Below are 12,739 nucleotides of genomic sequence, written 5' to 3' on the forward strand. Positions count from 1 at the left end.
CCGTTACCCCGCCTCGTGTCATATTGACCCATTTGCACCGAAACAAAGGGACCTTCAAACCACGTCCACAGTCAAGTTCCCATATCTCTTCTATGTCACCATAATATGTTTCTTTCCCGTCTTGGTTGTTGCATCAAAGCGGACACCACTGTTTTGGTTGGTGCTCTTCTTATCTTGGGCGATTGTGTAAAATATATTACCATTTATCTCGTACCCTTTGAAAGTCATTATATTCGAAGATGGTAACTGGGACAGCGAGTACTGGTCATCTTCAATAGAGGCGTCATGCATGGTACGTGTCTGCAACCAGCCGGCGAAACTCCTGGTTTGTTCACATGTAATCCAGTCATCAGAACGCCCCGGGTGTTTGGAGCGTAAAAAATTCTTGTGTTCGTCCATATACGGAGCCACCAAGGTGGAATTCTGTAGAACTGTGTAGTGTGCTTCAGTTAGAGAATGTTCGTCCATACATATTATTTGATCCCCTCCTAGCGTGCCTTTTCCATCCAGTCTGCCCTTATGCCGCGATTCAGGAACACCAATCGGCTTAAGGTCAGGAATAAAGTCAATAAAAAACTCAATGACCTCCTCATTTTCATGGCCCTTGGAGATGCTTCCTTCTGGCCTAGCACGGTTATGAACATATTTCTTTAAGACTCCCATGAACCTCTCAAAGGGGAACATATTGTGTAGAAATACGGGACCCAAAACGTTAATCTCTTTGCATAGGTGAATTAGGACGTGCGTCATGATGTTGAAGAAGGATGGTGGGAACACCAACTCGAAACTGACAAGACATTGCACCAAATCATTCCCTAACCTTGATATGATTTCTGGATCGATTACCTTCTGAGAGATTGCATTGAGGAATGCACATAGCTTCACAATGGCTAATCGAACGTTTTCCAGTAGAAGCCCCCTCAATGCAACCGGAAGCAGTTGAGTCATAATCACGTGACAGTCATGAGACTTTAGGTTCTGAAACTTTTTCTCTGTCATGTTTATTATTGCCTTTATATTGGACGAGAAGCCAGACGGTACCTTAATACTGAGCAGGCATTCAAAAAAGATTTACTTCTCTTCTTTGGTAAGAGCGTAGCTGGCATGACCCTGCTGTATGTCGTCTTTTCCGTGCATACGTTGCTGGTCCTCCCGTGTCTCAGGTGTATCTTTTGTCTTCCCATACATGCCCAAGAAGCCAAGCAGGGTCACGCAAAGATTCTTCGTCATGTGCATCACGTCGATTGCGGAGCGGACCTCTAGGTCTTTCCAATAGGGCAGGTCCCAAAATATAGATTTCTTCTTCCACATGGGTGCGTGTCCGTCAGCGTCATTCAGAACAGGTTGTCCGTCAGGACCCTTTCCAAAGACTACTTTCAAATCCTTGACCATATCATGTACATCAGCACCAGTACGGTGGCGAGGCTTCGTCCAGTGATCCGCCTCACCTTTGAAATGCTTGCCTTTCTTTCTTATGGCATGCCTGCTCGGAAGAAATCGACGATGTCCTAGGTACACATTCTTCTTACAATTAGCCAAATATATACTGTCGGTATCGTCCAAACAATGCGTGCATGCGCGGTATCCCTTGTTTGTCTGTCCTAAAAGGTTACTGAGAGCAGGCCAATCATTGATGGTCACGAACAGCAACGCCTTTAGGTCAAATTCTTCCCCCGTGTGCTCATCCCACGCATGTACACTTGTTCCATTCCATAGCTGTAAGAGTTCTTCAACTAATGGCCTTAGGTACCCATCAATATCGTTGTCGGGTTGCTTAGGGCCTTGGATGAGCACTGGCATCATAATGAACTTCCGCTTCATGCACAAGCAAGGAGGAAGGTTATACAAACATAGAGTCACAGGCCAGGTGCTATGGTTGCTGCTCCGCTCCCCAAAAGGATTAATGCCATCTGCGCTTAGACCAAACCATATGTTCCTTGCGTCATCTGCAAACTCCTTCCCGTACTTTCTCTTGATTTTTCACCACTGCGACCCATCTGCGGGTATTCTCAACTTTCCGTCTTTCTTACAGTCTTCTCTTTGCCATCGCATCGCCTTGGCATGCTCTTTGTTTTGGAACAAACATTTCAACCGTGGTATTATAGGAGCATACCACATCACCTTGGCAGGAATCTTCTTCCTGGGGCACTCGCCCTCGACATCACCAGGGTCATCGCGGCTGATCTTATAGCGCAATGCACTGCATACTGGGCAAGCGTTCAAATCCTCGTACTCACCGCGGTAGAGGATGCAATCATTAGGGCATGCATGTATCTTCTGCACCTCTAACCCTAGAGGGCAGACAGTCCTCTTTGCTTCATACGTACTCTCGGGCAATTCGTTGTCCTTTGGAAGCATATTCTTTATCATTACCACCAACTTTCCAAATCCCTTGTCAGATACACCATTCTCTGCCTTCCATTGCAGCAATTCCAGTGTGGTGCCCAGCTTTTTCTTGTCACCTACGCAATTCGGGTACAACAATTTTTTGTGATCCTCTAACATGCGCTGCAACTTATTCTTCTTCTCCAAATCACTTGTGCAGTTTCTCTTTGCATCGGCAATGGCCTGACCTAGATCATCAATGGGCTCATCCGATGCCTGTTCTTCAGCTTCTTCCCGCATTGCCGGCTCAGCTTCTTCCCTCATTGTTGTATCATCGTATTGAGGGAACCCATGGCCAGGATAGCTGTCGTCGTCCTCTTCTTCTTCATTGTCTTCCATCATAACCCCTCTTTCTCCATGCTTGGTCCAAACATTATAGTGGGGCATGAAACCGGACTCAAACAGGTGGACGTGAATGGTTCTTGACATAGAGTAATTGTGACCATTCTTACAGCCAGCACATGGACAAGGCATAAAACCATCCGCTCGCTTGTTTACCTTAGCCGCAAGCAGAAAAGTATGCACGCCATTAATGAACTCGGGAGAGCATCGGTCATCGTACATCCATTGCCGGCTCATCTTCAATACACAGCACCGAAAACACCAAATTAATACAATACATAAAGTACATACAACACTTAGATGCAACAAACAAATAACTCTCTAGCTAAAGAATTTAAATGCAACAACAAATGCGATCAAGATCGCAACTAAGATAACAATTGATCCAACATCATAATGATACCAAGCCTCACTATGAATGGCATATTTTCTAATCTTTCTAATCTTCAAGCGCATTTTCTCCATCTTAATCTTGTGATCAACGACGACATCGGCAACATGCAACTCCCATTCCATCTTCTCCCCCTCAATTCTTTTCAATTTTTCCTTCAAATCCTCGTTTTCTCTTTCAACTAAATTTAACCTCTCGACAATAGGGTAAGTGGAATTTATGGTTCAACTACCTCCTACATACAAATATCTATGTCAACTTAATGGGCATGATTTGTCATAAACACGAAATGCAACAAATAGTTTTAAAAGATAATATACCACATCTGAATCATAACCCGGACGAGGGCCGACGGGGACGGATATCAAAACCATGGCACTATGTATAACAAACAACGTATGGGTAAGATAATTATACGAGTAACTATATATCCAAATCACACAAACATCAATTTTTTTATATGAAACATTCATGAACAAGAGGCTCACCACAAGGTGGTGCCGGCGACGGGACGTTGCGGGCGATCGACGGTGGTTACGACGGAGATTTAGAAGGCACTAAGTAAACCACACCTACATATGCAAACTAAGTGTTATTTTTGACCTCAAATTGCATATAAATCAAATACTAGCACATATATATAATTCCTCCCAAATTACTAAACTCAAAGATTAATCACTATATAAAGCATTGCATGAGCTAATCTAGCAATGAGAGATGAAAGGATAAAGTTGCTAACCTTTGTGATCATTTGAATGGATGGGGGCCTTCAAATCTTGACAAATTTTGGGCAAAATATGTGATGAGCTTGAGAGGAAGAGGGAAAGAACAGAGAGGAGAGGGGAAAGGGGAAGAATAAAGTGAGCTCGGGTGGACGAAGGGTGTATGTAGGACAACCTTTAGTACCGGTTCGTGATACGACCCGGTACTAAAGGTGCTGGAGGGGCCCCGGACTGACAACATCCTGCCACCACTCACTTTAGTACCGGTTCGTGACACGAACCGGTGCTAAAGGTTCACCACAAACCGGTACTAATGATGTCCGCCCGCCTAGCCGTTGGAACCAGCACTAATGGACACATTAGTGCCGGCTCAAATTCAAACCGGCACTAATGTGCTTCACATTTGACCCTTTTTCTACTAGTGCATCCCATGGAATTCTTTTCCTCTTAACTTCTCATGCTCAAAATTGGTTACCTATAACTATGTATCTATCATTTTTATTTTTACTTAATTACAAGAACTAATATTCAAGATACGTAATGTGATGATGCATTCTATTTGTTGGTTGAATAAATAACTAGTATCACAAGCCAAGAATAAATACCTTGATTCATATTTTCCAATTGTATAGTCGGAGTATCTTCGCGTGTAACTCAAAATACTAGCCACTAATAAAGCAAGGTGAGCTTCGCTGACTTTTTTATTCGTTTATCATCAAAATTTATTTTTCTATCCGAGGTGGTACTAAATTTTTGTGCGTCCATCTGTATTTTCAACAATCACGAATTTCGTACTCGGCCCGCACATAATGTGGCGTAGTAAAGCCAGCCCACTTATTTGCCTGCCCATGTAGCTTCAAAAAGCCTATTTCTCGCCCTAGGCAGTAGATAGTTTGAGTTCGCACCGGGCGCCCAAGACTGGGCTGGCCCGTTTTGTTTTTCCGTCCAAATTTATTTTTATTTTTACCTTATTTGGTAATTCAAAATTATGAAAAAAAGTTAGAATCTTAATTTTTGTAAAAGTTTTGAAAAATATTTGAATTAGAATATTGTGTTCATGGTTTCAAAAATATTTGGAACATTAATTCATTTTCTTGTTCAGATTTTTTTCAAACTAAGAAATATTCCAAAATAGTGTGTTATTTAAAAAATTATTCTAAAAATGAAATATATTCTTCTTTTAGTAAAATGTTCACAAATTCAAAATAATGTCAGAGTTTAAGAACACATTTTGTTCTGAATGTTGAAAACATGTTCCGTTTTCAAAAGCCAGCCACAAATAAAAAAAATGTTTGAGTTTTGATAGAAGATTTTTGTGTTCAAAAAATGATGTTATTTCAAAAAAATCATGCTTTTTTACAAAATGGACGGAACATTAAAAACATTGTTCATAATTTCAAAAAGTGCTCATGTTTCAAAGAATATTTGGCAATTTATATTTAATAAAATCAAAAAGTATTTTATATCTGACGTTGCAATATGTTCTTAAATATTCACGCTGGCCATTGGTTAGTAGTAGGCATTTGTTGCCGTGGTTAGCGGCACGTGGTCCGTTCTTTAAGGTCATGTGTTTCAGTGTTCCACACGTCGTTTTTTGGATTATAGCTCGTGCCTTGTAAATACAGGTTATTTCGTTGCCGGCCAATGGGCTGGCCCAGACGCGAACTGTTGTGCGTCCCACGCGCTATTTAACGCAACTAGCGTCATATAGTAGGTCCCACACGGCTGCCCTAAGAAAAGAAAAAAAATATGTGTATAGATTTTGTTTCGTCCATTCCACACGTAGCTCCCCAATTTTTTCGGTTGTCCCTCAGGTGGGCCAAACTGGACCTACCACACATTTTTTTTTCTGTCGGACGGATGGGCAAAAACTCGGCTAGCTTGCAGTTATGATAGGAACAATCTCATCTTGAAATTTTATACTAAATAACACCAGTTTTTATATGTCCATAAGTTGTCTGGAAATAAAGAAGTTATGTGAGAATAAGGAGGTTGTTTCGAGAATTATGAGCAGAACGAGGGAGCTTGCCGATAAAAGACAATAAAAGACAATATGCTGGAGATAACTTGCACGTGCCATGCTGGTTGGCTATAATGGGAAAAAATGTGGACACATGTTAATAAAAGAGAATATGCTGGTTTTGCTTTAATTAATAAAATTTATGGGCACGTGAGCGCAAAAATAGTTGAAGAGAATAAACCATGAGAATGATGGGACATTCATGCCTGATTATGCGCTACTTATGCTAATGAAATATAATTTATGCGTTGCAATTAGTAATCCATCCGGTTACGTCGTCGTAGGAGAAAGTGGTCGAAGTAACCGTGCCTCGAAGGTCGCCCACCGCCCAGCAACCAAATGAAGATGGAACCACAACTCCAAGACAAAGGTTGACCCGGAGGAAAAAAAAGGTACAAGTTGGGTGGTTGCCGCCGCGTTGACTAGCTCCACCACTATTAAGATCTCACGGGCCAAACATGACCCGTGGAAAGACCGCAGCTCCTCGCTCTGTCACCCACCGTCGTGGAGATCGTTTTTTATGAACACATCAATTATATTTTTCGCCGCTTGTTGCAAAAACAATTATTTTCTTATTACAACGCACGGGCATATGTGCTAATATACATCATTAACATTGCCTTCATCGGAGATAGGCTCTACGGGATCACCCAGGCTGAGGACCTCATCTACCTCAATATTGCTTTCGATGCCAGTGGCATGCCCACCGTCACTACAACCAAGCGTGTCATAAGGCAGCAATTCAAGACCGATGATCATTCTAAAGTGTGGAGCAACGTCGATCGCTTCCGTGTCTGGGCATACTCATCCAAGCTTGATGATGGTTATGACTTGTGGAGTGACGTTGATGAGAAACATCACAAATATGTTGCCAAGGGTAGTGGCGATCAAGACCTCGACACTATAAATGGAGAGCATGATTACGACTGCATGGACAATATAATTGTAGAAGACATCCATTATGCATAGCTCTTTATCATTACCTGGCATATCGTCGAGTCTCTTGGTAAGTTGCTCATGGTGTGTTAGACTATATATTGTACCACAACTGTATTTGTACCTGTATTGTACCCCTTGGTACCCTATATATATTAATAGGCCACGCACCAGATGCGTTGAGCCAGTTTCCACCAAACCACAAGTTTAACATGGTATCACACTAGGTTTTTCCAACCCTAGCCGCCGCCTCCTGTCCTTGGCCGCCGCTGCTTCCTCCTAGGTTGCCGCGCTGCCACCAAGATCGTCATCGCCATGAGTTCTTCTGGCGCTTCCTCGGCCTTTTCCGCTGCCCTGCCCGCCTCCGCGACATCACCCGCGGCGACGCCCTTCATCCCGCCCCAGCTTGCGGCGATCCTCGCCGCCAGCAACACGAGCCAGATGGCTACGTCCACCACTTCGCGCCCTCTGTACCTTGGCTCGTCGCAGTTCGCTCCAGGGTTCTTCCCTCCGCTGCCGTCCTACGCGTCGGCGCCGCTGGTGCCGTCCAGCGCGGTGCCGCCCTCGGCCCCATCGGCGCCCCCGGCCTCATCGTTCCTCGCCCCCTACCCCGTCGCGTCCGAGGCACCCATCATCTCCACCGTGGCTGATGTCGTCGCCCCTGCTGGATCCCCGGTCGCCGATGGCCCGGGCAATGGTCCCTATCAGCTCACGCACCTCATCACGGTGCGCCTCACGCAGGATAATTACCTGTATTGGCGGGCGCAGATCCTACCGCTCCTTCGCAGCCGCCATCTCGAAGGCTACATCGACGGGAGCCACCCGTGTCCGCCCCGCCTCATCCCCGCGGTCACGACCACCGGTGCCCGGGTCTCGGCCGAAAACCCGGCGTACCGCGCCTGGGTCGCACAGGACCAGGCTATCCTGTTCGCGCTCCAGTCCTCCCTGACGGAAGGAGTTGCTGGGCTGGTGGTGTTCACCGCCACGTCTCTTGATGTATGGGCGATGATGGCGGACAGCTTCTCAGCCCACTCCTCGGCTCGCGCGTCGGCTCTTCGTCAACAACTTGTCGAGTGCAAGAAGCTCGACTCCTCCGCGCACGTATACTTCAACAAGATCAAGACGATTGCCGACACCCTGTCAGCTATCGGGGAGCCGCTTCGTGATACGGAGTTCACTGACTTTGTTCTTCGGGGCCTCGATCAGGACTACGACAACCTGGTTGAGGCGGTGCGGGGTCGTGAGACGCCCCTGTCTTCCCGGGACTTGTATGCGCGCCTCCTCTCCATCGAGCAACGTGTTGACGCCCGCCATGCTGAGATGCAGCTGAATGACCCTCAGGCCCATGCAGCCTACCGTGATGCTGGTGGCCATCGTCCACCTCGTCCTCCTACTGGCCCGCCCATGGGAGGTGGTGGCCGCCAGCCCCCTCCATCACCGCCGTCCCATGGCCCTCCTGTGACCACCGATCGCCGCGGCCGCCCCAACGTCGACTGCCAACTATGTGGCATCCACGGGCACTATGCCTCTCGCTGCCACCGTCGCTTCAAGCGGGATTTCCTTGGCATCACCAACGACGGGCGCGGCAACGAGAAGCAAGCTGCCATCGCCGAACAGAGTTCCGCCGGTCACCCTGGTGGTACCCACCCCGGTGCAGGCGGGTACACGCCGTCGTTTCCGATCGATCCCGCCTGGTACCTTGACACGGGTGCCACGGAGCACCTGACCAATGAGGCTTCTCGCCTCCAGGCACTGGAGCCCTACCGCGGCCGTGACAAGGTCCGCACCGCTGATGGTTCAGGTATGCCCATTACTCATGTTGGTCAGGCCTCCCTTCTGTCTAGTTCCTCTCGTCGCCTTCGCCTTCGTAATGTCCTTCGTGTCCCACTTGTCACTCGTCCATTACTATCTGTTCGTAAGTTTACTTATGATAAAGATGTGTTTTGTGAATTTCACCCGTTTCATCTCTTGGTTAAGGATCGAGCCACACGGGAGGTTCTGCTTAGAGGTCGCATCCATCAGGGTATGTACGCGTTGGAGGCGACGTCCTTTCCGGAGGTCTTCAGCGCTGTTTGCACGTCGGTGTCTCATTGGCATGCCCGGCTTGGGCATCCTGCGTCTCCCATAGTTCGCCATGTTTTGCATAGACATGAGCTCCCTGCGTCATCTAGTAATAAAACTTTAGCAGTTTGTGATGCTTGTCAACAGGGAAAGAGTCATCAGTTACCGTTTGTGTCCTCATCCCGAGTTGTTACTACTCCATTAGAGCTTGTGTTTTCGGATGTATGGGGCCCTGCTCAAACCTCTGTCAGTGGTCATAAATATTATGTCAGCTTCATTGATGCCTACCGTCGCTTTACGTGGCTTTATCTCCTAAAAAGCAAAGCTGATGTGTTTCATGTGTTCTTACAATTTCAATTGCATGTTGAGAGACACCTCAAGCATAAGATCATTCATGTTCAGTCAGATTGGGGGGCGAATACCGCAACCTCAATTCTTTCTTTAACAAGCTTGGGATATCTCATCGTGTTTCATGCCCACATACACATCAGCAGAACGGTGCTGTTGAGCGCAAGCACCGCCACATCGTTGAAGCTGGTCTTACACTTCTTGCTCATGCCTCCGTGCACTTTCGGTTTTGGAGTGATGCTTTTACCACTGTTTGCTTCTTGATCAATCAAACTCCTACTCGAGTATTAAAAATGAAGACACTGCTTGAACTGCTGTTTAATGAATTCCCTGACTACACTTTTCTCAAGGTTTTTGGCTGTGCTTGTTGGCCGCATCTTCGGCCTCACAAAGGCTACAAATGTCTCCATGTTCCAACAAATAGAGTCTATATTTCTCGTGATGTCGTATTTGACGAAAATCTGTTTCCTTTTTCGAACCTGCCATCTTCCTCATCGTTGTCATCATCCACTCATATCTCCTTTATTTCGCCTGATCAACTTGAGGATGTTGCATATTCGCCTGTGTTATTGCCTAATCACGGTGCAGGTACCGGACGTGGTGCTTGTCTCGAGCTACTTGACGAACCGGCGTCGCCCGCACCTGCTTCTAATGACTGCGTCGTTGATCACTGCATGGGACATGTGGCGGGCGAGCGCCCCGAGGCCTCCTCCTCGGCTCCGACTGGCCCAGCCGCTTCGTCGCCCGCGCGGCCGGCTGGCAGTGGGCCGGCCTCGCTTGAGCGGTCTCCATCGCCCGCGTCGCCCCCGCCTGCCTCACCTGGGCCGGCCTCACCTGAGCCCGTCTCGCCCGCGTCAGCTTCCTCGATTGGGCCGGACTCGCCCGCGCCTGCCCCGCATGTGGCCTCGCCACTCAAGAGCCCGTCTCCTGCACTGTCGCCTGCTTCTCCTGACGAGGTAGCGGCGGACCCGCCTCCAGCTCCTATGGTTCTTCGACCGCATACACGTAGCCGGAGTGGTATTCACCGGCCCAAGAAGTACACTGATGGCACTGTTGCATGGATTGCTGCCTGCTTGGCTCAAGCGCAGTCAGATCCTACTGCGGAACCTCGACACTATCAAGCAGCGATGAGTATTCCTCACTGGCGTGCTGCTATGGACCTCGAGATTCAGGCTCTTCGTCAGAATGGCACCTGGCAGCTGGTTTCTCCCCGTCCAGGTATCAACATCATTGACTCCAAATGGGTCTTCAAGGTAAAACGACACGCCGATGCTTCTGTTGAGCGGTACAAGGCTCGGCTGGTTGCTAAGGGCTTCAAGCAACGGTATGGTCTTGACTAGGAGGATACCTTCAGTCCTGTTGTTAAGCCAACCACTATTCGCCTGCTCCTATCACTCGCTGTCACCCGAGGTTGGTCTCTTCGTCAATTGGATGTTCAGAATGCATTTCTTCATGGTGTCCTTCAGGAGGAGGTCTACATGCGTCAGCCCCCAGGGTTTGTTGACCCTGATCGTCCTCAGCATCTTTGTCGCTTGGTGAAAGCACTCTATGGTCTCAAACAGGCTCCTCGCGCTTGGCATGCTCGGCTGGGATCTGCACTTCGTGCTCATGGGTTTGTGCCCTCCACTGCGGATACGTCACTGTTTATTCTTCAACGACCGGAAGTCACCATGTACATTCTGGTCTATGTTGATGATATCATCCTTGTCAGCTCCTCTGCTGCGGCGACTGATCGTTTGGTTCTGGCTCTCAGTTCTGATTTTGCTATCAAGGATCTGGGAAAACTTCATTACTTTCTTGGTCTGGAGGTCACATATCCACATGATGGTCTTGCTCTTTCTCAGCAGAAGTACTCTCAGGATCTCCTGCGGCGTGTTGGCATGTTGGAGTGCAAAGCTGTCACTACTCCCGTGTCCTCCACTATGCCTATTTCTGCTTCTGATGGGAATCCCCTCTCTGCTGATGATGCTACAGAGTACCGAAGCCTTGTTGGAGCTCTTCAGTACCTCACCATCACACGGCCTGATATTTCCTATGCAGTTAACCGTGTCTGCCAGTATCTTCATCCTCCTCGAGAGCCTCACTTGACTGCCATCAAACGTATTCTCCATTACGTTCGCTCCACTGCCTCTTATGGACTTCATCTCAGGCCGGCGCCTTCTAGTGTGCTCTCGGCCTTCAGTGATGCGGACTGGGCTGGTAACCCAGATGACAGGCGATCCACGGGGGGATATGCCGTGTTCTTTGGTCCTAATCTGATCGCCTGGAGTGCTTGGAAACAGGCTACAGTTTCTCAGAGTAGCACCGAAGCTGAGTACAATGCGGTTGCTGATGCCACTGCTGAGCTTATTTGGGTCCAGTCCCTTCTTCGAGAATTGAAAATCTCTCACAGTCAGCCCCCTGTCCTTTGGTGTGACAACATCGGTGCCACATACCTCTCATCAAATCCGGTATTTCATGCCCGAACGAAACACATCGAAGTTGATTATCATTTTGTGAGAGAACGTGATGCACAGAAGTTCCTGCAGATCAAGTTCATCTCCTCCAAGAATCAACTTGCTGATATCTTCACCAAACCATTGTCTCTTCCTTTGTTCATAGGTTGTATACGCAATCTTAACTTACTGAGTACCTCAGGCCACAGTTAAGATTGAGGGAGGGTGTTAGACTGTATATTATACCATAACTGTATTTGTACCTGTATTGTACCCCTTGGTACCCTATATATATATTGATAGGCCACGCACCAGATGCGTTGAGCCAGTTTCCACCAAACCACAAGTTTAACATGGTGAGACGGAAACAATATTATTCTCTACATAGTGGCAAGTACACCCACAACGCTGATGTGTTCGAGGCGAATGTCGCCATGGGGGCATGGGTGCCGGTGAAGGATGGACTGTGTGACCAAGCACTCTTCATCAGCAGATACTGTTGCAAGTCCATTCATGCATCTGGAGAGATAGAGAAGGATGCAGTTTATTTTGCCGACACGGGCGAGGTGCTCGACCTGAGATCCAGGATCATAAGCCAGCCACAGAGGAACCTTTGGTACAGATGGACAATGTGGCTTTTCCCCCCGGAGCCAGATGTCTATTCAATATAGGATAGGATTAGAAAATTTAATTATCTCTCTTAAGCGAATCATATGGCATCAATCTCTTGGCTACTGAAAGTAAAGATGTCAGTTTTTGAAAACAATTCTATTAATGTGTTCACAATGGTATTAGTTATGAGAACTTTTGTAATTATATCTTTCTGATATTCCTTCTACATCTAAACACGTTGTTAGATACATCCGTATCTAGAAAAATCTAGGACAAGTAATTCGGGACAGAGGGAGTAATAGGTAAAACTTATATTCATCAAAGTTTACGTCACACGAATGTTGGTCTTTACTGTTTGACATTGTATCTAGCAACCAAATGCAAATTCAGCAACAACCACATTCAGATGACAGAGTTTAATAATCTAGTGCCAACAAGAACAGACTTTTGATTTGCTGACGCAAATGAGAAACACAATGATGTGACA

General features: G+C 47.1%; 1 protein-coding gene across 1 annotated transcript; it reads left to right on the forward strand.

Annotated features, from left to right (window-relative positions):
- Window positions 1–7,111: 7,111 nt before the first annotated feature.
- LOC147982538 (uncharacterized) lies at window positions 7,112–10,545 on the forward strand. The gene is made up of 2 exons (XM_087516329.1): window positions 7,112–8,597; window positions 9,794–10,545. Exons 1-2 carry the CDS (start codon window positions 7,112–7,114, stop codon window positions 10,543–10,545), a joined length of 2,238 nt encoding a protein of 745 aa, XP_087372455.1.
- Window positions 10,546–12,739: the final 2,194 nt, after the last annotated feature.

This window comes from Triticum urartu, chromosome 3A (genome assembly GCF_056163025.1).
Source record: "Triticum urartu cultivar PI428250 chromosome 3A, HENAU_Tu73, whole genome shotgun sequence".
Lineage (NCBI taxonomy): Eukaryota > Viridiplantae > Streptophyta > Magnoliopsida > Poales > Poaceae > Triticum > Triticum urartu.